This window comes from Siniperca chuatsi, linkage group LG10 (genome assembly GCF_020085105.1).
Source record: "Siniperca chuatsi isolate FFG_IHB_CAS linkage group LG10, ASM2008510v1, whole genome shotgun sequence".
Classification (NCBI taxonomy): domain Eukaryota; kingdom Metazoa; phylum Chordata; class Actinopteri; order Centrarchiformes; family Sinipercidae; genus Siniperca; species Siniperca chuatsi.
Genome location: NC_058051.1, coordinates 636387 through 663647, shown reverse-complemented (window position 1 = coordinate 663647; position 27261 = coordinate 636387). Strand labels below are relative to the sequence as shown.

The window sequence follows — 27261 nt, the reverse complement described above, 5'->3', positions numbered from 1 at the left end:
AGGAAACTCTCCTCCTCCTGAAGCTGAATAAACTCTTTAACCCCCCCTCGGATCAGCTGGAAACAGGCTGTTTCTCTGAGCTCAGGGAGACTTTTCAGAGATACGTGGTTCTCACTGGACGGCGACGCTACAAACACGTGATGATCTTATAGACCATGATGCATTGCTGCAGGTTAAACTACCCAACAGGATATTCACTGTCTGTAAACCAGCCTGTCGCTGGCAGACTGTCAGCCCATAGTGGCCTAAAGTTGGCACTTTGGCTGAGGAGCTAAACTTGCGTCGGAATCGTCGGCAAAATGGTGACGTTAGTAACGTTAAAGGAGTCGTCCCGGCGCTCCAACGTCAGTAACGTTATTCACGTGGAATCTGGAAGGACAAGTACGCGAGCTAACGTTCGACTCCATGGAAATAACGTTAACACCTAATGTTACATCCAAATTGTGATGGCTAGCGTTCAGCTCGACCTCATCAGGCTAGTTAACAGCCCCGAGCTCGACACGTCGTCACACGAGCCAGTTAAGGTCATCACGACGCTGCTGTACGAGGTTCTGAAGGCAGTCAGAAACCGGCCTCCCAGAGACGGCCCCCTTCAGTCTTCAGTCTTCTCAGGTGCTGAAGGCGTGCCCCCCCCAATTCAAAAACTCATAGCGCCTCTAGCGCCACCATCAGGTCGACATGTTGACGCGTCCGACACAAACACCTGCAGAGCTGCTGACGCTCCCATCAGCCTCAGCTGCGCTCTGTGCTCACTGCTAACCAGCTAATGTTAGCACGCTAACACGCTAAGCTAAGATGGTGAACATTATGGCTGCTGCTGTAAACATCAGCTGCCAGTGTGCTTCATCATCATTTCTTTCTCATATAGCACACACACACACACACACACACACACACACACACACACACACACACACAGATTCACATGCAAATACGCAATATGACTATTAAGTTGTATTGAGACTCATCCACAACTACTGGATGACTATAAGACACATAAGACGCCTTGTTTACCTCGTTAACACAAGTGTGTTAACACAAGTGTGTTAACACAAGTGTGTTAACACAAGTGTGTTAACACAAGTGTGTTAACACAAGTGTGTTAACACAAGTGTGTTAACGAGGTCACATGTCAAGCCTGTCGGCATCTGAAACGCCCGAGTGAACGTATAAATAGACGCTGTGCTCCGAGGATTAGTGAGAGTGAGCAGCCTCTCACCTGGACCAACACGAGGGACTCCCACACACGCACACGCACACGCACACACACACACACACACACACACACACACACACACACACACACACACACACACACACACACACACACACACTGCTATAAGTGTGTAGTGCCTCTGGTTGAGTCAGGGGCCTCTGGTCACATCTGTGTGTAAATATAGCTCTGCAGTGAATAAATGTGCCAAATGTTTAACATGACACAGGTTCAAATCCCTGACTGACTGAGCGTTCATCAGCTCATGGACCGATCAGCAACATGTTCTTCCTCCTTTTGATTGGAGAACATGTACATTCATCACCTCAGGGATCGCACTGGACGGTGAACAATAATGTGACATCGCTCCCTCGTGGAGACGAACACACACTCTGCAGTTCCCCTCAGCTCCACGGAGCGCTTTAGCCTCTTTCAGCTCCTTGTTTTGGTTCAGTCCCTCGGCTCTCATCGCCCTGGTTCAGCTGTTTCCAGACGTAACGCGGCTGAACTCTGCAGGCGGAAACAGGCAGCTGCTCATGAAGCTGCCTGTGCTGTACAGTCTGCTGTGTGCTCTGTACAAACAGTATGAGGGCGGGGGTCAACAGGGGCCCAACAGCACACATTTGCCCTCTAACTTCTGGAGTCACATGGAAAACGTACTGCCACATGTTGATTTTATTTAAACAGGACCCACACGCACACAAAGAAGTAATGTAAAGAGTTCATTCATTTTCTTTAACATGTTTATTTATTATTTCATTATGTAGCTAGTGGATGTATGTTGGAAAACCGGAAAATAAAACGTTTTTATCGTCTTCTCATGTCTCAGGCAATATTTAGTTTAATTTTTGATCAATATTTGATCCATATCTAATACTGAAGCCAGGATTATTAATCAGTCACTGTTCTGGCACTCTGATGATCCACGTGCTGGCCTTGCTGTGTTTTCCTCTCGGCCAATCAGCGCAGCGATTCTCCTGCTCATTAAGCTCCACTTAGTGCCGACGTCATTAAGCAGCTTAGCGCAGCAGGTGAATGGAGGGAGAGCTGTTTACACTGAGGAGGCTGCAGCATGACTCGTCTCTGCAGAAGGTAGACGGCGCTGACCTGACGGATCGATAAGGAGTGTGGAAGTGAAGTCTGGAGTTTGTGAGTGATGGAGTGCAGCGGACAGGTAAGGCCTGTGAAGGTGTTGTTAACTGAGCTGTGGAGAAGACGCGTGGATAGTGTGCAGACAGTGTTGGAGCTGCAGGCTCTCTCACCTTCTGACTGCATGTTACTTAAGGTCATAGTGAGTGAATAAGCAATATGGCCACCACACACACACACACACACACCATTTATTTATCTCTTTACACACACACGAGCCAACAGTAGTACATTATAACAAGGTTTTATTCTTATTGCACAGCGTGTGTGCTTTATGGTGTTTTTGCAGTTCGACATAAGGAAGCAACATACTTTTTATCGACACCAAACGACAATTCACGAGGAGAAAGCAAAATGTGTTTCTGAAGATTATACTGTGTTTCCACCTGTAACCATGTGTTTGCAGCTGTGCACTTGTAGTTTCCATCAACAGCCACTCAGGAATCAGACGGGTTCAGTCTGCATACATCTGCAGAAAGAATCAGCCCCTTTATTTTCACTGAAGTAGCGATATCTAAAAGCATTTATATATATACATAATACATTACAACAAGTGGAGTCCTGCATTTGAAGATGTACGTCAGTAACGAAGTTTCATCAGCAACACGTACTTAAAGCACCCCTCAGTGTTATATTGCTGCATTAATTATTACTGATGCATTAACGCCTGAACTGTCCGCGTGTAGTTTGTCAAGGTGGAGCTAATTTGAAGTTCTTTATGTGCAGGTGTGTAATTTAATCTGCAGCATACTTTATAAGCTCATCATGTGTTGTGTATGGAAAATGGAAAATGTGTCTTTGATTCTACAGACTTTTACCAGCTGCACGTGTGAGTTGTCTTTATCTCTAACAACAGGTGACAGCCCAGCTGATGATGGCTGTGGGGACAGCTGTGATTGGCTCTCTCCAGTTTGGCTACAACACTGGTGTCATCAATGCTCCTCAGAACGTGAGTGTCATGTTGAGTGAGAGAGTCGGAGGAAAAAGGACAAGAAATATGTAAAGAAACGTGTGAGAATAAAGACTCAGGTACTGGTCCAGAGGTACATCCAGGTGGCATGTGCAGTGCTTTCACCGCCTTTTATTTGTAGAAGTGATTTAGTTCATTCACTGTTAAAATGTAGAGACAACATGATGTGCATCGTACGCTCCTGGAGAGCTGAACATCCTAGAGTTGCTTCTGCTGAGTTTAAGGGCGAAGCTCTGGCTGGTTTAACTATAATGTCCTGACAGAGACCTGATGCTTTCTGGCAAATATGGTTATTATGTTTTATAAAAAAAATGGCTGACAGAAAGTTCAAACAACCATTTCCAATGTCAACAGTGAACCTTTGAACTCAATATGTTTTATTTCTATCTTCACTACAGACATCACTGTCTTTTACTGTATTATCTTTGACTGATTATCAGTTCTGATGCTGTTATCTGGAAATAAAAACAGCTAGCCTAAATGAAAATGAAAAGGAAGTGTCTGCAGACTTCCCCACGAGCTGCATTCAGCACCCACAACCTCCACCAGGAAGTAGGCCAGCTTGTATGTTTCTCGTATGTTGCCTGAGAGGCAAAATCTGGGGCAAAAACTGCCTGCGATAACTGAAGGAGACACAGAGGAGCATTTTAACATTTTGAGGAACTCGGAGCTTCGCCCGTCTGGGGTTTGGTGGTCGGACAGTCAGAGGACAGCGTTTAGTCGTCTTTCAGTGACTGAATCAAACTGAACGCACAACTTACATGCACATTATTCAGTTACAAAGGAGGTAATACTCATTATTATAAAGGCAACAGAAACAATATTAGGATTTCAGTTCAGTGCAGTTCAGATCTTCATCGTCCCACAGGAGGAAATTCTCTTTGCATCAAGGCAGCATAAAAAACACAAAAGCATGAAACACAAACACAGAAAGAACACACAGACAGCTGAAGACATGAAAAGTGCTGCACTATGTCACCAGTTTGAATCCGGCCACTGGCACCTGTCAGCTGAAGGAGGGCTGACCGAAGCCTGACGCGACTGGGAGCAGGTTAATCAGATAATGCAGCGGTTTGCTGGAGGCATTAAGGACTAAGGAGCTCCTGGTTACCAGGCAAGTTGAAGATGCAGCTCATGTGACCCGTTTAGTTCCTTATGGCAGTAGTGTGTGATGACCCAATGTGGCTAAATCACAAACAAGCTGGGGGTACAGAACAGCACGATGCATGGAGGGGTGGCTGTGTTTTCCTGTACTGATGATGATGCTAATGCTGCTACAGTGCATGGCCACTTACTGTAACAAGTGTATAGCATCAGTACTGTTGTCACGGTTACTTTCAGTCTAATCTAGACTAGACTAATCTGTCTTTATTCATGTTCCACATCTCAGACCATTGAGAGCTTCTACAACGAGACGTGGAGCAGCAGGTATTCAGAGCCCATCTCTCGGACCACTTTGACAGCTCTGTGGTCGCTCTCCGTGGCCATCTTCTCTGTGGGAGGAATGTTCGGCTCCTTCTCCGTTGGCCTCTTCGTCAACCGCTTCGGCAGGTACGACTCTTCCTACGGCCGACGACATTATCAGTCGCACCTTTTATGACCATTAACGAATACTCTTCTCATGTCTGAAGGAGGAACTCCATGCTCATGGCCAACGTGCTCGCCTTTATTGCTGCTGCGTTCATGGGCTTCTCCAAGATGGCTGCTTCCTTCGAGATGCTCATCGCCGGACGCTTCATCGTGGGTCTCTACTCCGGCCTCTCCACTGGCTTTGTGCCCATTTATGTTGAGGAAATCTCACCCACATCTCTCCGCGGAGCATTAGGCACTCTGCATCAGCTTGGTGTAGTGATCGGCATTCTCATGGCACAGGTGAGATCCACGACGGCCCACCTTCAGCAGCTGCAGAGTCTCCACACAGCTCCTCAGACTGTGCTGGGTCTGTGCAGTTTGTCCCCAGGTTTTATGTTTGTAAGACTTGTTCACTGTCACACTGGATCATCTCCTTAATAATATATGCGTAAAGTGACCTCTTGGTGACGTCATGACCAACATAGCTGATTTGAAACCAGCCGGTTGTAACCTTAAGGGACATTTTATCTAAAATAATCCAAAGTGGACATCGCTTTTGTTCAGGAGACACATTTAAACAAGACAGAATTGTTGAAACTCAAATGCTCTTTATAAATGAGTGTTTTCAAGTCCAGGAACTGGTAAAAGTAGAGGGATCTCTATTTTGATTAGTAAGACAGTTCATTTTAATGAAACACGAGGATTAACTGGTTCCGACGGTCACTGTGTAACAGTTCATGGGCAACTATTGGACACACCAGTTATCTCTGTAATCTCTATGCAAACACTTTGGATAGGCCGGAGTTCTTTCATTACTTATCTCAACTCTTGTTGGAACTATTCATGTAAAATGAGGTGGTAATTTTAATCGAATCCTGGACCAGGATTTAGACAGATCCCCACCTATGTGTAGTACAGAGAGTAGATCAGCTGCTGCCATTAGACAGTTAGCCTCTGATTTGTAATCTTCCACAGATGGCGACAGGGACTTCCTGCAGGCGATTAAAAGCATGTCTCTTAATAAATAGATAGATGGCCTTCCTGACGATTTTTATAGAAGATTTGAAGATATTATTTGTCCTTTATTGCTTGAGGTATATGATGATGCATTTGAAGCTCCCATGCACACTGCAGTTATATCTTTCATCCACAAAACAGGGAAAGATCAAAGTGGTTATCGGCCTCTTTCTCTTCTTATACGACTCCTCCAACAATCACTTTGTCGTTAGATGCTGCCGAAGCCTTTGATTGTGTGGAATGAAGTTACCTCTTCGAACCACTTGGAAAGTTCGGCTTTGAGCTTTATATGAGACCCGTTATGCTTGTGTTTTAACAGATCATATCTGCCTCGTGTCAGCTTTATTCCGGTTGCACAGATCTTCAAGACAAGGCTGCCCTTTATTATTTAGAGCCCTCAGCACAGAAACTGAGGAATAATACACACATTCATAGAAGTACAGCGGGCAATATTAATCATAAACTTTCAGTGTACGCAGACGACAATCAGAAATATCTATACCCACTTTTTAAAACTGTATTGAGGAATTAACACTATATTCTGGATATCGTATGGGATAAATCCGAGGCTCTGTCTACAGTATGTCTGGTCATTGCCCATCTACTCTCCTTAATCGGGAAATTTCGTCGGTCCTGCACCTAAAGACGGATGGAATAATATCCAACTGATCACTTTTCTAAGTTCCAAGTCTCTGCAAAACTGTCTGTTTACATGCACACAATAATCCAGTCCTGATGTGATTAAGGCGGAGCCGCCATGCTGTCATGATGTTAATGTGATAATGCTGATAGAGCCGTGTAAACACATTAACAAACCTCCCAAACCAAATGCTTTGTTTTTTATCCATCACTCACTCAAACTATGAAACGACTGTTTTTACAGTTTTACTATTATTTTATTACTATTACATGGCACTGTATTTTAATATTTTAACTGTATAAATTGTCTGCTCTTTACTTTTTATTTTGTTAAGCACTTTGATCTGCATTTTGTGTGTGAAAGGTGCTATATAAATAAACTATTATTATTATTAATATAAATATGTCTGATAATACGTAATATACAGAATACATTGTAATAATTTAACTTCTATGCTTCCCTTTATTTCCTCCTTTCCCCCCAAATGCTCTTCAGGCTACAGACACACGTCCTGCTCTTCAACTGGGTTCCTAAAAGCAACCCGAGTAAACATCTTAACTGGAGTAATGCCTCAGTCGTAATTAGATTATTGTGTGCATGGAAACTTCTGTGGGTCAGAGCAATGCTTGGCTGCACAACGAAGGTAATAGATGCTTCTGTCAAGCGTCTATCCAGAACACTGTAACAGCCGTCGTCTGCATCCTGTTTCAGCCTTTTTCTACATTTCTGTGAAAGAATTTGCAGGACGTTTTATGGATTTAGGGTAACAGTTTGGAGATGGCCTTTTTAGGGCCGTGAGCAGGCTCTGACCCCCCACACGCCCCCCTGCACCCCGGACACGACTCAAAGTGTGCATTTTATAAAATGTAAGATTTCAGACACTATTTGATGTTTTAAAATTAACTTGTCAACAACAAACAGCAAGTTAGCAAACACGACATTTAAGCCAGCTGGTGTAGAAGAACGGTCCTGTTGGTTTGGTTAGAACCAATATAATGCTCTGTACAGTGTGTGTGTGAGCAGTGTGTGTGAGCAGTGTGTTGTGCGTGTCGTGTAGGTCTTTGGGATTGAATCCCTGATGGGGAATGCCTCCCTGTGGCCCCTCCTGCTGGGCTTCACTCTGCTGCCGGCTGTGCTGCAGTGCGCCCTGCTGCCCTTCTGCCCCGAGAGCCCCCGATACCTCCTCATCAACCGCAACGAGGAGAGCAAGGCCCGCAGCAGTGAGCCGCACAGACACACACACACACACACACACACACACACACACACACACACACACACACACACACACACACACACACACACACACACACACACACACACACACACAGTTTCTCTGAAGTTACTGCAGTTTCTCTGCAGGTTACTGTAGTTTCTCTGAAGTTACTGTAGTTTCTCTGAAGTTACTGTAGTTTCTCTGAAGTTACTGCAGTTTCTCTGAAGTTACTGCAGTTTCTCTGCAGGTTACTGTAGTTTCTCTGAAGTTACTGTAGTTTCTCTGAAGTTACTGCAGTTTCTCTGAAGTTACTGCAGTTTCTCTGAAGTTACTGTAGTTTCTCTGCAGGTTACTGTAGTTTCTCTGCAGGTTACTGCAGTTTCTCTGAAGTTACTGTAGTTTCTCTGAAGTTACTGCAGTTTCTCTGAAGTTACTGCAGTTTCTCTGAAGTTACTGCAGTTTCTCTGAAGTTACTGCAGTTTCTCTGCAGGTTACTGTAGTTTCTCTGCAGGTTACTGCAGTTTCTCTGAAGTTACTGCAGTTTCTCTGAAGTTACTGCAGTTTCTCTGAAGTTACTGTAGTTTCTCTGCAGGTTACTGCAGTTTCTCTGAGGTTACTGCAGTTTCTCTGAAGTTACTGTAGTTTCTCTGAAGTTACTGTAGTTTCTCTCTGCAGTTTCTCTGAAGTTACTGCAGTTTCTCTGAAGTTACTGCAGTTTCTCTGAAGTTACTGCAGTTTCTCTGAAGTTACTGCAGTTTCTCTGCAGAGTTACTGCAGTTTCTCTGAAGTTACTGCAGTTTCTCTGAAGTTACTGCAGTTTCTCTGCAGGTTACTGCAGTTTCTCTGAGGTTACTGCAGTTTCTCTGAAGTTACTGCAGTTTCTCTGAAGTTACTGCAGTTTCTCTGAAGTTACTGCAGTTTCTCTGAGTTACTGCAGTTTCTCTGAAGCCACCGCAGTTACTCTGAAGTGCAGTTTCTCCGAAGTTACTGCAGTTTCTCTCTGAAGTTACTGCAGTTTCTCTGAAGTTACTGCAGTTTCTCTGAAGTTACTGCAGTTTCTCTGAAGCCACTGCAGTTTCTCTGCAGTTACTGTAGTTTCTCTGAAGTTACTGCAGTTTCTCTGCAGGTTACTGCAGTTTCTCTGCAGGTTACTGCAGCTTTCTCTGAGCTCTGCAGCTTTCCTGAAGTTTACTGCAGTTTCTCTGAAGTTACTGCAGCCTCTGCAGGTTACTGCAGCTTTCTCTGAGCCACTGCAGTTTCTCTGAAGTTACTGCAGTTTCTCTGCAGGTTACTGCAGTTTCTCTCCGAAGTTACTGCAGTTTCTCTGCAGGTTACTGCAGTTTCCTGCACTGTTTTCTCTGACTGCAGTTTCTCTGCAGGTTACTGCAGTTTCTCTGAAGTTACTGCAGTTTCTCTGAAGTTACTGCAGTTTCTCTGAAGTTACTGCAGTTTCTCTGCAGGTTACTGCAGTTTCTCTGAAGTTACTGCAGTTTCTCTGAAGTTACTGCAGTTTCTCTGCAGGTTACTGTAGTTTCTCTGAAGTTACTGCAGTTTCTCTGCAGGTTACTGTAGTTTCTCTGCAGGTTACTGCAGTTTCTCTGAAGTTACTGCAGTTTCTCTGAAGTTACTGCAGTTTCTCTGCAGGTTACTGCAGTTTCTCTGAAGTTACTGCAGTTTCTCTGAAGTTACTGCAGTTTCTCTGCAGGTTACTGCAGTTTCTCTGAAGTTACTGCAGTTTCTCTGAAGTTACTGCAGTTTCTCTGAAGTTACTGCAGTTTCTCTGCAGGTTACTGTAGTTTCTCTGAAGTTACTGCAGTTTCTCTGCAGGTTACTGCAGTTTCTCTGAAGTTACTGTAGTTTCTCTGAAGTTACTGCAGTTTCTCTGCAGGTTACTGCAGGGAAATTAACTGGCACCAATGGCTGCCAGAAAGGTCGGTTAATACCTCATCTTTTGACCACACATTTCCTGCCAAGCACATCTGGCAGCGGCGTGGCAGCTGCATAAATCCTTTTCCAGGCCGACACAGACGTAACGTGAACTCCTGTCTTGCAGTCCTGATGAAGTTGCGGGGAACTGACGAGGTGAGTGAGGACATGCAGGAGATGAAGGAGGAGAGCCAGCAGATGATGAGGGAGAAGAAGGTGACCATCCCCGAGCTGTTCCGCTCCCCCAGCTACCGCCAGCCCATCTTTGTCGCCATCATGCTGCAGCTCTCACAGCAGCTGTCTGGAATCAACGCTGTAAGTCAAACGATGCAGACGGATGAGCTCTGCCACACGGTGCAATCTAATGAGGTCAAGATAACGACGTACACGGTCACAAGGAAGTAGATATTTGATAGTTCCTATCGTAGATTTCTCTTCTTTTACTCTGGAGGCAGATTTAACCCACACAATCCATACACATCCATCTGCATGGGATTATTATTATTATTATTCTTTCCCGCAACATAATGATGAAGGAGATAAACTCACTCCGATGTAACAAAGTGTTTTCAGGGATCAGCCGGCAGAAGACAGAGGTTAGTATCGGACGACCCGCTCTACCTCCTGAGCCACAGCCGCCCACGATGACTAAGGAACGAACAGTGAATTCCTCAGTAGCTACTTGTTAGCGCAGAAGGGGAAGTAATGGTCAGAGAGTCATGAAGTAAGGAGCGACAGGCGGTTAAAGCATCTGATGGAGACGTGTCCCGGGTGCCTGGGGGGACACGCAGAGCCCGCTGGAGGCACAATGTGTCGGGAATTTTCATTTTGTGTTGAGTCTTAAGATGCTCAAGATAAGTCTCAAAGTCCAAGTCAAGAAGCAGTTCTCATAGTAGTTTTAGTGAGTCCAGCTCTTAGTTCAGGTCTAAGGTCTGCAGAGCAGATGTGAAGTAACGGCCCCCTGTGTTACGCCTCTTCAGGTGTTTTACTATTCAACCGGGATCTTCGAGCGAGCAGGTGTGTCCCAGCCCGTCTACGCAACCATCGGAGCAGGATTGGTCAACACGGCCTTCACGGTGGTTTCTGTAAGTCACAAAAGAACCATTTCAAATGAAAATAGAAAGCCTCAGATGTTTTCCTCCAGGACGTCGGCGGCATTATTACCGCTACATGAATGCTTCCCCTGCGTCTCTGCAGCTGTTTGTGGTGGAGCGTACGGGCAGGAGACCTCTTCACCTCACCGGTTTGATGGGAATGGCAGTCTCAGCCGTTTTTCTAACTGTTGCCATGGCGCTGTTGGTAAGTGTTTGCGCTCCCCTTTACTTCGTCCGTTAGGCCGTTCACGTGAGGTGACTGAACGCCTCTGTGGGGCGCTGTGCTCCTCCTCAGGACCATTTCAGGTGGATGTCCTACGTGAGCGTCGTGGCCGTCTTCAGTTTTGTAGCCTTTTTTGAAATCGGCCCCGGCCCCATCCCCTGGTTCATTGTGGCCGAGCTCTTCAGCCAGGGGCCCCGGCCTGCTGCCATCGCAGTTGCCGGTCTCTCCAACTGGTCTGCCAACTTCTTGGTGGGGATGTGCTTCCAGTATGTGGAGGTGAGTCAGCTTCAATTTCAGATTATATTGACATCACACATTTATCTGCAGTGTGTCTAGGAACGCCATTAGCCTTCCTGACTGCACGTTCATATTGTAGCTTGTGGCCGTAATTAAAAAGTAATCCCGTTTTGCCTGCAGCAACTCTGCGGCCCCTACGTCTTCATCATCTTCACCGTCCTGCTGCTCGGCTTCTTCGTCTTCACCTACTTCAAGGTGCCAGAGACAAAGGGCCGCAGCTTTGATGAGATCGCGGCGGGCTTCCGGCAGTCAGCCGGTCAGGGTGCTGACAAGTACTCGGCCCCCGAAGAGTTCAACACCCTCAGGGGGGACGACTTCGACCTCTGAAGGCCGCCCTCCGTGCACGCACTCACCTGCTGCAAAGTCACCTGTTACACTTGGGGGGCACGCGTAGAACTAATGTTAGGGTCAGTATTACACAAGAGGTCTAGTCTTCACACAGGACCGATGGGCTCGGCCGGTCCTCCTGACTTCCTGCGTGAGAGGCCGGCGCAGAAAAAGCCCGCTGGGTCCAGACTGTACACGTCTGGAGTCGCATCATGTAGCAACATTATAAAGCGAAGAGCTGAGAGCATCAGCTGTGTGGAGCGACGAGGAGGCTGGAGCCTTCCTCACGTGAAGCCGACAGAAGCGTCACGTTTCCATCGTCTGAGCGTCCACTGGAGCTCCTTTAGTGACGGAGAATTAGCTCCACCAGCTGTTTACCTCCATCAGCCAATGAGCTCATTGCATTCAATACATTCATTCACTTTTTCTTTGGCCATTTTTCTGGAAATTTGGTTAAAATTTGCACCACATTTGGAACTTCTAACTTGGTTCCTCCAAACTGAAACACGCTGCGATACAAAGTCCAATGTGACATTCTGGTTGTGAGATAAGTTTGTTCAGACTGAAACCTTTTTACTATCATGAATTTAACTGCTAAAGGTAAAATTTGAGGCTGTGTGTGTGTGTGTGTGTGTGTGTGTGTGTGTGTGTGTGTGTGTGTGTGAGCGTGTATTACTCACGTTGTGGGGACTCGCCTTCCTTTTGGGGACAAAACGCAAGTCCCCATAATGTACAATATTACATTTTAGGGTGAAGACTTAAGGTTTAGGGTTAGTCTCCAGGAAATAATAATAATAATAATAAAACTTTATTTATAGAGCACTTATCAAAACAAAGTACAAAGTGCTTCACAGCAAGAGAAATAAAATACCACAGTGAATGACGAAATATAAAGAAATAAAACACACAAACAATAAAATAAACAGTTCAGGTAAAATCAGGATCTGCTTTCAGATAAAAATGTGTTTTGAGACGAGACTTAAACGAAGACTCTGACTCAGACAGCCTGATGTCTTCGGGCAGGTTGTTCCAGAGCCTCGGGGCCCTGATGGCAAAAGCTCTGTCCCCCTTAGTTTCCATCCTGGACTCAGGAACAGACAGGAGACCCCTGCCCGAAGATCTCAGACTACGTGAAGGTTCATAAGGGACTACAAGGTCTAAAATACAGTCTGGAGCCATGAAGAGCCTTAAAAGTAATCAACAAGATCTTAAAATCAGTCCTGAAACCAACAGGGAGCCGATGTAAAGAGGCTGAACCAGGTGTGACGTGGTCGCACCTCTGGGTCCTGGTTTACAGCCGAGCAGCTGAGTCCTGTACAGTCTGCAGTCTGTCAGAGTTTTTAGATTAAGACGAGTGAACAGGCTGTTACAGTAATCGAGGCGTGAGGAGATAAAAGCATGAACAACAGTTTCTGCATCACTAAGATTTAAAATGGATCTGATTTTTGTTTCTGAGGTGAAACCTGATTGGACGAGCTCAGTGATATGTTGCTCAAAACATAAACTGCTGTCAAACAGGACACCGAGGTTTCCTGCAACAGGCTTGATGTGTTGTGACAGGTTACCAGCAGATGGCAGTATTTGATTAGTGATGTGTTGGGGCCCGATAAATGAATGTAAGTCAATGTAATGTCCTCTGAAGAGATGGAAACACGACTGTGTGTGTGAACTGTCCTCTTCTGTTGTTGTCAGTTTTTATTTTATTACTATTTTCCACCAATTTCTGTATTTTTCTGGCATAAATGTGCTTCATAATAACTGGATCCACAGATCATAGAGAGTCATAATGTAGCTTTATATATATATATATATATATATATATATATATATATATATATATATTAATGAACCTACTGAAGTCATTTACATACTATATTCACAGTTCTATATTTACTGTATTCCTATATTTAACAGCCCATTCATACAAATGCATATTTACAGAAGGCACAATCTTTAATATTTAAACATTTATATTGAAATACTTTTGTGTATGTTTTATTTTTCTGAGGTTTGCTGCTTGAATGAAACAGTTTCTTCACACAGGTCATAAATATATTTGAATCCATAGGAAGATTTAAACATTTAAACAGGAAATGACATGTACAAAGCGGAGGAATGGATGAACTGTGCTGTGACTTGTACTTTATGAACTCGATGTGTCCGGCAGATAATCTGTACTGTGTTTTAGAAATGAAAGGATATCAGTGGAACTTGTCTAATAAATGTTAACGATAGCTGATGATGACAACCCACTTCCTGTGACGAGCCTGCGATGATTGGCAGCAGTCTGGTGATCGGTTAAAGCTCAGGCCAGAGTTAATGATCGAGCGAGTATTAGCAGCAAAGAAATCTTAGGAAATAAAGCTGAACTGTTTTGAGACAAAAAAGTCATGAGAATGACGTCATTATTTCAATAAAAAAGTCATGATGTCATGATATTTGTATTATGATTATACAGTCACGCAATATTAGTCATAATGTGTTTTTAAATGCCGTTATTCTACAGTAACAACACAACATACTTTATTCTTGAAGGTTCAGATGTTTCTCCCTAACTGAAGTATTTAGAAGTTTGAAAGAAAACTCATAATATAACAAGAATAAAGCCGTAAAATCACAGTTTTATGTGGAAAAAGTTGTAATGTTATCAGAATGGAATTATAATTTCATATTAGTCATAATATTGACTCTTTTTCTAGAAAATACAGCTTCATCCTCATAATATTCTGACTTTTTAACAGTGGCCTCTGTGGTCCTGTCCACACGTTACCATGGTTACACCGGCCGAGTTCAGACCGCGATACTTTAAAATGAGATGCCCAGTAATACTTATGTTTCAGAGGTGATACATTAAATCAGGTTTACAAAGCCAAAACAAAGGGCGGCATGCTGACGCGCCCTGACTGCCTGCAGACAGGACACTAGAGGGCGCTCACAGCTCACAGCAGTGTGCTTCAGCTTCTCTTTTCCCTCCCAGCAGTTCACTGCAGGTGTTTTTACAGCCCAGGTGTTCAGGTGTTGGCCTCAGTGCTGCCTCTTGGGTCCACTGCACCACTGGTCAGCTGATCGGTTGGTCCACATCATATCTCACAGTCTGCTCGACGGGTTGTCACAAAATGTGAAGTGTCCCAACGACAACAGGCCTTAGTCCCACTGCACAGTGTGACGGAGGATAAAGCACAGGTGGAAATAATGAGGGCTGAATTCCATTTAGCTGTTGGAGGCTTACTGGGACACTTGGATGAAAAGGAGCCATTGTCAGTGTTTTAGCTAACGCCTGTGCTTTTCCTGCTTCAACAAGTCCAGTGTCTGCGAGAAGTCACGTGGCAGTAAGCTGCCTGCAGTCAGCGTGCTGTGACCTGACGGAGCAGGCTGACGGAGCAGGCAGCAGAGCTTAGCTCCACCGTCGTGTTATGGCCCTGCTGTAAGTCCACCACAGTATACATGCAGACATGACGAGGCCTATTGAAGCCTGTCAGCCTGTTATCATTCCTCTCTCTGATGGGACGTTGAGCAACAGTGCTGCAGCACTGACCTTTGAATGAAGAAAACAAATACTTGTTTTTACTGTGAGTCACTGGGGAACAGCCGACACTGCCAATGTCGTTTGGCTGATGAAATATTGCACGAGGAAGAGTAACGCTGAGGGAGCCGCATGCTGACTGGAAAGAGTGTTGATATGAACAGTGTTGTGCAAGTTCACACTTCACACAGAGGGTTAGGGTTACGTTCATTTCGTCTGTTTCTGTCCTTCACAAAGTGCAGTTTGACTCGGCGGAGGGACGTCTGGCTGCTGGCTCGTGGTCTCGCTCTGTGTTAATGATTTCTTGAGATCATCGTTCACCCCGTTAACTCTCCCGAGTAAACAACGCTCACGCTCATTAGTTGTAAACAGATCACCAAAAACGTGTTTATGAAGTGTTGGACAGATGTTCATGGTCCCCAGAGGACGAATCCTAAGGACTCTGCTGATCCTCGGACTTTTATCTAGCGCCACCAGCAGGTCGACATGTTTATTATACAAAACGCTGATTTTCACCAAAAGTTTGCTTTTTAGTGAAACACCTCAGCAGCTGCTGGATTCTGATGAGACTTCATCGCTCATGCTCCCCTCAGGATGAACTGTAATCACTCTGCTGATCCTCTGACTTTCCCTCTAGCGCCACCATCAGGCCGACACGTTAACGTGTCCGACACCTCACTGAGCTGCTAGCCTGAGTTGTTTATGATGTTTATGACATAAACATATAAAGATTTCTGTAATAATAAGTTCTGTTCATGTTAAGAGAAATAGATCCAGTCAAAGCATGAAGAGACGACATTTCTCTCTCTGATGTTAGCGATCTGGCCGACAGCCTCAGGTCAAGCTGTTTAGACTGATCTACACCACCTCACACCACCTCTCTGTGGCGGTCATTTGTGTGTTCAGTTGTTGGCAGGTGGAGTTACTCAATGTGTGGAGAATCCCTGCCAAGTCATCTGGCTGCTGCAGCGTCATGCGCTGTCCTGTGGCCTTTGTACTGCCACTAGTTCTGCAGCGGTGGTGCTTCACCCTGAATACTTAAAGTCACCAGAGGCGGAGGCAGTATTCAGATCCTTTAAAGTACTAACACCACCCTGTACAAACCCTCTGCTGCAGTGAAAGTGTGAGAGTGTGATCAGGAAAAAGCCCTTAAAGCATTAAAGCAGTGCAGCGTCCCTGTGGCTGCTGTGCTGTTATATATTCTATCATCAGGTTATTATTCCTCGTGCATTAATGTAAAGCAGGATGTTGCTGCTGCAGCTGGTGGAGCTGGAGCTCATGTTGAACCGGTTTGTGTCGGACTGCAGCTAAAGTACTAAACACGTAAGTAACTCTAAAATTGTACTGAAGTACAGTATTTGAGTAAAAGTGTTTACCGTCACCACTGAGAGGCTTTAAAGAAGGTGCTGGATGCTCCGCTGCACGCCTTAGAAACAAACACTCACCAGGTCACACGATATTTAATGAGCTTATGAAACCGGCAACACAAATAAATACGACGTACATTTAAAACATGTAAAGGCAGCAGGTGGACAGTGTAACTGAGAGTCAGCAGCTCACACATCTGTCGGACTGACTCATCACAGTGAGATTAAAAAGGAGTTTCACCCATACACATCTCCTGTAACACACACACACACACTAAAAATCATTACAAAATCTAATTCAAAAATAGCATTCATTATTTTTTGTTCCATGAAAATAAACACATTTGCTGAAAAACACTATAAAAAAGTATAAAGCATGTTCACGATTCATTTCGAGTGTCTTCTTCCTATTTGTTGTTTTTCAGTGAGAACTCGTTAACAGCTGATCAGCTGGCAGTGCCGAGGACGAAGCTGCTCATCGCGGAGCTCGGAAATACTCCGATGTTTAGCGTGAACCTGTTATCCAGGCCAGAGCTTCGTTTCCTATTCACTCAAAAGTTAAAAAACGTTCATAAAAAACACTATGAAGTACACTTCTTACTCAAGCTCTGTATTGTAAATAGCAGCTTTTTTAGACAATGCATAAAATACCCACAGTCCCATAGTGTTCTGAGTCTCTCTAAAAAAAGACAGACTTTATTCAGAGAGCGCTCCGTCGTGCAGCGGCTCTGGAGGAGCGTCGAGCAGCTCAAACATGTCGTCGATGACCTGCCACAGACAGCTGTCCAGGGGGAAGTCGTTGTCCACCAGATTGACCAGGAAGTAGTTGTCGTGGATATACTTGATGATCATCCGTGAAGGGGACTCGTCTTCATAGAGTTTGGCCCACTGCTCGATCCACAAGGCAAAGGCCTCGTCCTGAGGAAGACATGGGGAAGACATGTGGAAGACATGGGGACAGGTTGGTCAGGGGAGCATCCAGTGGGCCAGTCGGAGGAGGCCGACTAGTCCTAAGAAACTGCTGGTGTCACGTCAAACACACGTCCCCGTTACGTCTCACGATCTTTCCATAACGGAGGATAATGTTTACCGGTGCGAGAAGGGAACCCGACCAGAGCGACACACGCGTGAACCGAAGTATTTATCGACTTTCTTAAGGCAGGAAATCACTCCCATCTGTGCCGATGTTTCAGAGGTGTGCTAACCTGTAGAGCTCGTAGCGCCACTGGCTTCCTGAACCGAGTCACAAGGTTTCTGATTCGGTCAGGGACATTTCAGTAACAGTACCAGTGTTGGATATGAGAGAGATTCTCAGAGAACTAATGCTGGAAATTGTACGAGGAAGCCTCTAACCTGCTGCATTATTCAAAATCTGAATGTTTACGTCAAGAATTGACCCTTTAAATCACCTCTAAGAGCTGATGTTTCCACAAACATTACTTTATAGATAAATATATAGATATTAAGAAAACAACTTGACCTGTAAGGCTGAAATAATGTCCCTTAATCATCAATATTGCGCTGTTAAAAGAAAAAAAGAGACTGCTCGATCAGTCAGTCAGGCGCGCCCGAACCTGAATGGCAGCTTTTCACTCGACTCTCAGAACCTCCGTGATACATGTAAGTTAGCAGAATATGTTTCAGCGTTATTCGCGCTTTAATCCCGCGCGGTTACGTATCAACATTTCTACGCGCTGTATTCCAGTATCGCAGCCTTGGTACGCCTTCCGGGTCAACAGCACTCTCTGACCCGGGCGGTTTTCTCTTCTCTCTTTAGCTGCCGAGCTAATGTCAGTGTGCTTGTCATAGAAACAAAACACACAGCGGTTTTCTCTCACCGCACAAGCGCTTCACTGCCAGGAAAACAAACAAAAACAAACAAAAAAACGCTCTAGTCTATCAACACAGAGATCGATCTCTGATTTTAGGAATCGATATCGGATAATTCAAATGACGACTGATTTGAAACGGAAAATCGATTTTTTTAAACCCAGCCCTAGTGTTCATGCAGAGATGTTTTGGAAACCTTGCAAACCTTTGCAACAACTAAACTCTCTGCAGTAATGAATAAAACTTTGATCGCTGATACTGTGAACGACTCGAGTGGACGGAAACATTTCTGTGGACTATCCTGCGGCCTGTTACCTTTCAGTCAGTTCTCCTCCAGGGAACGGTTACTGTGCAAATGGCTGATTGGTAAACGTGAGATTCAAGCTGTGTGTTAATGTTGCCATCATATTGTTGCATTTATAATGCATGCATGTAAACATAAAGCCTGCTAATTAAAAGCTATTTTTGTTCAAAAACAAGCAACCAGCACCCGCCTGAACCCCTGCACGTCAGCAGCAACGTACCTTCCAGTACATGAAGCTGACTGGGTCCACTACAGTCGGCTGAACAATCTCCCTGCCAGGAAAGATCCCCCACGTCACCGCGTTGGGCTGCATGTCGGGGGCGTTGGTCAGGTTCCGGCCCTGCACGCAGAATATCCAAGGAGACACGTTAATAATATAAACTCACACGCAAACAGGGAACGGCAGGTGCTTTATGCTCAAACTTACATGCACATTAACAATGTGGTAGTTGACACGCGGCTCATACTTCTTCAGCACTTTGAGGAGAGCGGTCACATTTTCACTGGAGGTGAAGAACTCCAGATAGGCCTGTTGGATTGAAGACACGAGGATTAAAAGCGACGTATCTGACAAAAACACCCCCCTGCCCAAACGCTCCATCCGAAGGCACAAACAAGTGCTCCTACCTTCTGGAAGACGTAGCCTCCTGCAGGCCCCCAGCCCACTATAGGGTCTGTGGAGGGTTTGCCGTTGATGTTGGGCTGGGAGTTGATGGTGAGGACTCCTCGCCTGTTCACCTTCTCCAGCTCGTCCTTCAGCAGGTTGGTCTCTGGGGCCAGAGGCTCGTCGTTCCATGGCAAACACATGACCTGAAGCAGAAGAGGAAACCTCAGCCGGTGAGCGGCGTGGTCTACTGGCTGACATTTGATGACAGTTGTTGGTTTAAAGGATCAGTTTCACATATTCTTTCTGAGAGTCAGATGTTATCATGTCTGCGTGTCCAGTTCGGAGCCGGAGTCGGGACGGGGTTAGCCTAGCTTAGCACAAAGACTGGAAGCAGGGGCAAACAGCTAGCCTGGCTCTCCGACGAACACGCTGCATCTGTCTGTTTAATCTGGACACAAACAGAAATGTAAAAACCGCCGTTTGTGGTTTTAGGGGGAGTTACGTGCTGAAGTGTTTCTCGGTGAACAGCTGGGTGCAGCGACTGCGTGCAGCTTCCTGGAGTCTTTTCATCAGTGAGGTTGTCAGGTTTGGTGCCATCGTGTCTGCACAGAGACCACAACCAAAACCTGGACTCCCCGACTGTATGTGGCGCCCGGCGCTGCAGCCGGAGACACTGCACCGCAGAGCTGCGCGGGCGAATAAGTTGTTGTTAGTCAGAGAGCTTTAGAGGTGCTGGTAGGTGTATTTTCGAACTTTGGACAGAGGCAGGCTAGCTGTCCCCCCCCCCCCTATAATAAAACTTTATTTATAGAGCACTTATCAAAACAAAAGTACAAAGTGCTTGAACATCTGACTCTCAGAAAGAAAGCAAATATTTCCAGAAATGTTGAACTAGTCCTTTACTGTAAGTAAGCTTGATTACTGAACTGAGATGTTTACGATTTAAAGTTGAATCTGCTTAACCAATCGGCTCTACTCATGCTGCCTTTATTTAAGTTAAGAGCAGCACAGTCAGGATAACTTTATCCGAGATTAGAGAGAGAAACTTTGTTCCAAGAGCAAAGTTAGTTGGATGAGGGTCTGTGGCGTGAAACGTCCTCCAGCAGCCACTTCAGCTACACTGACTAACTGTAAGTCAAGGACTCGTGGCAGAAGGAGTATTCGCGGTTCCTGCTCGTCTACCTTGTGTCCACCGAGGTTGGGTTGAGCTGTGATGTAGCAGGTGAAGACCTCGTAGACGCTCTCTTCGTTCATCAGCTCCTCCCCCCACATCTGCAGCAGTGCATCTTTGGAGGACTTGCTCTTCAAGTAGAACAGGTAGTAGTCGTTTAACTCGCCAAAAGCTGGAGATGACGAGTTTCCCCTGAAGACATCACATCGTTTTCACCATTTTACACCAATTCACACAACACTCTCTATTGATCCAAATTAAAATAGTTGAAATTAACATTTATTCACTACATAAAAGTTAATGTGTAATGGAGGTTACCATCTGCCGTTGGGGAACTCGTCCCAGTCCTGGGTCCTGTAGATGTAGCTCTTGGGCCTGGAGGCCCAGAAGATGGGTCGAACATCTTCCACCTTGCGTTTGGGATGAGCGCTCACTGCCCAGGGAAGAGGCCGCCTGGCAAAGACAACAAGCTCTGAATCTCTAAAACCGCTTTGAAGCACAAACAAAGAGCAGAGGTCCGTTCCAATAACCGAGCCGAACCTGCCCGGACTCAGACATCTGGCTTCACGCACGCTGGTGATCCCGGATAACTCACCAATCTAACTTCCTGTGCATGTGACAGAGGCCGGCTTGTAACAAGCAGCCAATCGTATGCAGCATATTATATATATATATATATATATATATATATATAATTGGATACGATGGATTATGGATTTCTGCTAAGTTAATTGACTGCAACAGTAAAAGTTACGAAAACTAAACGCAGCACTAGAATGTAAAAAACAGCAACAGATAAAAACAACAACAATAATAAAAGCTGTATGTTACAAATCGGTGCAAACGTATTAAGTAGCCTTGAATGAAAAAGTAATGCGTTAGTAAGATTTGTGTTGTTCGCTCTCTCTCTTTTTTTTTTTAATAAAGAAACCTCTTATAATCAATAATCACATAACATGTAACCCTGAACAGTCACGCTGTTTGTGCACGGACGAGTCCTACGATGTGTTTGATGACCGAGCTGCTGCGGAGCCCTGATTCTGATCGCTCTGCTCTGGTGCAGTATTTTGTCCAAACAGGAAATGTGACTGCATTATTTCCTCACAGCCGATTGGTCGGGAAGCGATTCTTTCACGTTTTGATCAGTAAGCCTGACAGATTTAACCTGCAGCGTTGGTTACCACGGCAACTGAACTCTCTTTGCGGGACTGAAAAACGAAGGTTAAGCTGGATCACCCACTGCTCCGCATCATGACGATATGATCATATTGTTTTACAAGATTCTGTGGTCCAGATTAATGATCCCAAACAACTTTAATTAAAAACATGTTTACGCATTAAGATGTGTGATTAGGGAAAAAACATATAATTATATAGTTTATCTTGGAGATACTGAAGCATTTCTATCCCTTTGCTAGAACATGAAGAGGTCTCGTGTATCACCCAGCTACGGAAGCCCTGAGAGGCAAGTGAGAAAAAACAAAACAAAACTTCTGATGATCCATTTTTAAAGTCTGATCTAGACGGTTTTCTCTCCTGTGTTTGAGTTAAGAACAGGTGAAAATAAAAAAAATAAAAAAATAAGTTTGCCATGATCGTTGGACCAAGTTACTGTTTTTGTTTTCATCTGTGAAAAAAAAAAAAAAAAACGTTTTTGGCAGGTGAATTTTTCCAAGTGTTTGTTGTTGCAATACTCATTTCGGCCACAAGAGGCTGAAGTGCACCACTACCTCATGTATTCATGTTTTCTTCCACTCTAACACAAGGTACATACAGTATATTGTGTGTTTGCAAGTACCATTACTGTCATGTCTTTATTTTGGGTAGAAATGTGTTTAAATCGGCTTCACGTGGTAGAAACCTGAATGCTTTTAGTCCTGTTTAGAACATGAGGTGGTGCTGCACTTCAGCCTCTTGTGGCCGAAAGGAGAATTACAACAACACACGCAAAAACATTGATTTTTCACCTGCCGAAACGTCTTTTCCACCTGTTTCGCAGATGAAAAAATAAACAATTTAGATCAGACTTAGAAAATGGATCCCCTGAATTTTTCCTCTCACTTGCCCCTCAGGGCTTCCGTACGCAGCTGACGTGAACGGGATATTATTGACTGAACTGATGTTACAGAAGTTGCTATTTCTTTCCCCAAACTCCACGACCACTTCAAACGTTTGCTCAGTGTGCTGTAAGCAGGCGGAGGGGTGACTGACCTGGGGTCTTCGATCCACAGGCCCAGCTGTCGCAGCACCTCCATGGTGGCGACCTCTCGGTTCAGCGTGTAGAAGTGGAGGCCTGGTACCTTTCCACTGTCCAGCAGCACCCGGCACATCTCCACCGCCTGCTGGATCCCATAGTTACGGATAGCAGCGTCGTTGTCTTTGATGGGCTCGATGACTCTGGTGATCTCCTCCGGCACCTCGAGCTTCGACAGCTTGACGAGCTGACGCAGAGACTGGTACCCCTGGAGAGGAACAGGTTAAAGTCCAGCGGATGGTCTGTAATCTGACATTATTTGATAATAGATACCAACAGCACGGTACAGATACTCAGGCTGGCTGCAGATAAGGACTTGGCTTCCCTCCATCTTCAGTCTATGGAGCCTTTAGGCTTCGCGGTGAGCACCAGAAAAGACTGGCTCTGTCTGCGTCTTATCGATATGTGAGAGTTTGATTGCCTGTTATTTATCAGCCAACACGCTGTATATACAGATGTATCTGAGATAGCGGCCGATAATGTCGGCCCAGCAGGTTTATCAGTCGACGTCTAGTCTGGATCAAACCCAGGACAGTGCAATAAAAAGCAGCTGCAGAGGACAGCTACAGCGATCCTCGACTCCTGGGAAAGAGTTTCCCAGTATGACTCCGTCAGCAGTCGGCCTCACGATAAATGACAACAAGCTTCCTGTTCCTGGAAGCAGCAGCGAGTTACCTGAATGGGGAAGATTCCAGGTAGGATGGGACACGTGATGCCAACTTCCCTGCAGTCATCCAGGAACTTGAGGAACGTGTCTGCCCTGAAGAACAGCTGGGTGATGACAAAGTCTGCTCCAGCATCCACCTTCTCCTTCAGGTGTCGGAGATCCTCCTCGTAGCTCTCTGCCTCAGGATGGCCTGTGGGGTAACCTGGACACACGGACGTGTTTTAAAAATCACTGACTGATCCTTCAAACGGAGTTCCACTTAAACTGCCTACTACTCGTGCGGAGGCAGATAACATACCTGCGACACAGATGTCAAAGTAGTCATCAAACTCTGACCGGATGTGTTTAACGAGGTCGACGGCGTAGTTGAAGCCTCCCTCCTCTTCCTCCCAGTCTGCTCCCACCGGGTCTGCGGGGATATCAGAACATCACATAAGTTACGAGGATCTCTGAGACTGTACTCTCACTCTGATGTGGAGTCGCTCCTAGTTTTTCACCTTATCTGAGACTAACAATGTCGAACAAATCAGCAGGATCCGATCCAGTGATCTGTGAAAAGCAACGCGATTATGTGAACCGTGAGTAAGACTGGGGAGTGCTCAAAAGGAAACAGCAGCCAGCAGATTAAATCCATGAAATGTTCAGCAGGTAATGACGGGTATGAGAGCCAAAACATCTGACAATGTAGAATAAAGTTTACATTTTAGGACTTGTTCTTGTACAATTACAGTTTTCACAGTGTAGTGATCAGGGGTGGAGCAGCGATTTTAAAAGGGTGGGGGACCACCGCAAGCCCTGCCGCCTTCAGCCTCCATTCCTGCATCCACCATATACAAATAATAGCTCAAAATGTATATCGCAGCACCGCGCCCTCCACCTAAAGATACTACACCAGCAGTCAGCGTCCCATAGCATTAAGCAATGACTTCAGACTGTTTATGACCATGATGCATTGCTGCAGGTTAAACTGCCCAACAGTATATAAAGCAGTTAAAATGAGCTCGACCTGAAACATCTGCAGCAGTAAAATGCAACACACACATGAACGCAGCAGGAATATGAATCCAGAAACATCAGATATAATAAAACACTGACAGGAAGCGTTTTACTGCACAGGGACGACTCTCACTGCATTCTGCTGATAATACAATTTATACATATATACTTTTACTTCAGTGGAGTATTTTCACATTGTGCTATTAGTACTTTTAATTAAGTAAAGGATGTGAATACTTCTTCCACCGTTAGCTTGCATTAACGGTAAGCGTGTTTGTTTGCATTTGGACCGATTGAGCTAGCTAGCAGCTAGCTAGCAGCTAGCACAACAACTAGGATAGCCTATGTCGTGTTATGTTGACTGGCTAATGTTAGCGGACACATCACATCACATAACAAGACAACGTTACAGAAGAAACTTCTTCCTTGCTAACAAGTTAAGCAGCCGTTTCATACCTCTGATTTAGTCTTATTCTCTAATCTGTCACCGCGGCGACAACAGCGAGTGACGCAGCCCCGTTGACGTCACCGGTTAACGCCTCCCTGGCCTGGTGGGTTGGCCAAATGGCTGCGATTGGCTGGACGGCCGTTCAATCAATCTGACTTGACCAATGGGGTTTTCGCGTGGGGGAACTCATTCTGTGAAGTGCTGTTTTGACAGATTTTCGTTTCGTCTCGTCTCAGGAAAAGGTGGAGAACCGCCGCCTACATGTCTCCCTGATCAATAACATCTAGGCTGCCTCTGAACGGCAGGTTTCGGCTCCACACACACACACACACACTAGTTCGCCAGAGAGCTATTTTCTCGTGACAGTGCACCACATGGCTCCCCCACTCGTAAACAGCGTCCCACCTCCTCTTAGCGCCATGATGTTCTTGAGGCCCAGGTGCTTTGCTTTGGCCAGGTGGCCGGTGATCTTCTCTTTGGTCTGGTTGCAGCAGGTCAGGTGGAGGATACTCTCCTGGCCGCAGTAGTTGACCGCTGTGCTGGCGATCATCATGGACGAGGTTTCCTTGTCCGAGCCCGGGTCCCCTGCCGGGTGCCAGGTGATGTCGATGAACAGGGGCCCTCCGGCGCCCATACGGTCAAATCTGAAGACAAATGACACGCTCAACAGACAAGGTCCAGCTGATGTTTGGGAACAATGCACACACTACTGTGAGTGGTTAGTGACAATGCTAGGTATGCAACACATAAACCAAGCTCTCTAGGTGTTGCTGCAGGCATCGCGAGAAGCCTGCGGGAGCTCCAGCTGCACCGCTGCTCACCTGGTGGAGTTTGTGCTCTTAAATAACTCTGCGCTACATTCTTTGGTTTGGCCTCTGCCGAGTCAAAGCACATCATGTCTCCTGCACACAATACTCTACCCAAGCCCGGTTTGAGCGCACATGCCTGGAGATGAGGTTGACAGCTCCACCGGCCGTGCGGGGAGGAAAGAATTCCAGCGAGAACCAGCGGTCCCCGGACTCCGTCCTCCTCCGCATCTTCTCCCGCAGCCTGTCCGACCGGTCTGCGTCCAGCACCGGCGTGGAGCACCGGGAGCTCTCCTTGGAGCTCTCCCCGCCGCTGTTGCTGGCCCCGCTGGAGTCGCTCTTGCGGGACTGCCAGCTACCGTCCCCTCGCTGAACCTGGTTCACCATGATGGCAGATTATACTGAGAAGAGACAGAGACACACAAGAGATCTGTCTAACTCCGTCCGGCCAGTACTGGCAGGTATTTAGCTGAACCCTGACAGCAGGGGGACAAACGCCACACCAAACCCTATTCAAAATGTTGCCATTTTTTGTTGACTAGCTTTTTGTTGACAACATACAACCTCCCACAGCATGAATACAAAGTTAAACAACAGTCAGTGTCAGTCTCAGTATATCCTCCCTAAATACCTGACAGAATAAGGGGCGAGTTCACATTAAAGTTGCATGTTTAAAGTCGTGCTTGCCGGTTTATGTAACTTACATTAGGAGCCCACAGCAGTGCCCATACCTGATGAACTGTAACCCGGCTGCTCTGCAGTAGATGTAGGTGATAACACTGGCACGAGCCGCTCGCTTTATACCCAGGTATATCGCTCGTGTGCGCGCACATGCACGCGGAAGGTAAAATAGTAGCAAACATCTATTTATAGCCTGCTAGCTGCGCTGAGCTAGCTACGTGCCTCACGAGCGACGTTAGCCCACTGGCTAGTTAATTAAAGGAGAAACTAACGTTACAGAAGCAACTAAGTTCCAGCGCTTCGAGCTAAACCCGGGTACGTCGTGTTTACACCGGAAAAACAAAGCAAACATAGCTTCTCCCACCTCGCGCAGCCGGTTGTCTTTGTGTTCCCATCCAGGACCGGAGCCGCACAGTCCGCTGGTGTCCGACACGACGAGCCGGTGCTGCGTTCGGTCAGGACGGGAAACCCACCGTTTACACACAGCCGAGGGAAGCAGCCCAAATAATGGGCCCAACGTCACATACTTGCTAAGTGCTCGTTAACTTTCTTAGTTTAAATTAATACACACTCCTTTCAACCCGAGAGGTCATATCGGACGTTAATAATACACAAATGTTTATTATCTGAAAGTTGAAACTGTTGTTTTCCCGGGTTTCCCCGCGGGCAGCAAATGCAGCATGGGATACCGCTGTATTCAGGGGAATCGCGATTGCGCAACATTATACGCACAATTTATAAAATCAGCTCCTTCCCAAAGCAAATGGCTTTCAACGCAGCATCAGGAAATTCCGCTGAGTGATGTTTCACTATCTATTCGTGCAGTCTGTAAAGAGTTTAGGTTGCGCTTACATGAACACATGCGTGTGCATAAATTGCACGCAGTTTTGACGGTTTGAACGCCCCTCCGCCTTTGGCGTCACATGACACTGTGGGGGAAGATACTCATGCTGCGTTTACATG

General features: G+C 45.8%; 2 protein-coding genes across 4 annotated transcripts; one reads left to right on the top strand and one right to left on the bottom strand.

Annotated features, from left to right (window-relative positions):
* The first annotated feature begins 102 nt into the window (after positions 1–102).
* Positions 103–12545, top strand: LOC122883729 (solute carrier family 2, facilitated glucose transporter member 1-like). Its single transcript, XM_044212816.1, has 10 exons — positions 103–2387; positions 3219–3311; positions 4723–4883; positions 4964–5204; positions 7619–7781; positions 9831–10018; positions 10684–10788; positions 10901–11002; positions 11093–11296; positions 11438–12545. The coding sequence occupies exons 1-10, from the start codon at positions 2370–2372 to the stop codon at positions 11642–11644; spliced, it is 1482 nt and encodes a 493-aa protein (XP_044068751.1). The 5' UTR covers positions 103–2369; the 3' UTR covers positions 11645–12545.
* A 4066-nt stretch (positions 12546–16611) lies between these two features.
* Positions 16612–26892, bottom strand: mthfr (methylenetetrahydrofolate reductase (NAD(P)H)). Of its 3 annotated transcripts, none has more exons than XM_044212810.1 (12): positions 26663–26892; positions 25757–26018; positions 25217–25455; positions 23666–23776; positions 23376–23569; positions 22658–22908; positions 20765–20899; positions 20458–20638; positions 19296–19478; positions 19096–19197; positions 18889–19008; positions 16612–17452 (listed from the first exon to the last, which is right to left on the bottom strand). In XM_044212810.1, exons 2-12 carry the CDS (start codon positions 26002–26004, stop codon positions 17231–17233), a joined length of 1986 nt encoding a protein of 661 aa, XP_044068745.1. In that variant the 5' UTR covers positions 26005–26018; positions 26663–26892; the 3' UTR covers positions 16612–17230. The 3 variants fall into 3 exon arrangements, with proteins under 3 accessions (XP_044068745.1, XP_044068746.1, XP_044068747.1); XM_044212811.1 differs by lacking the exon at positions 26663–26892 and adding an exon at positions 26322–26634; XM_044212812.1 differs by lacking the exon at positions 26663–26892 and adding an exon at positions 26349–26634.
* Between the last annotated feature and the right edge of the window lie 369 nt (positions 26893–27261).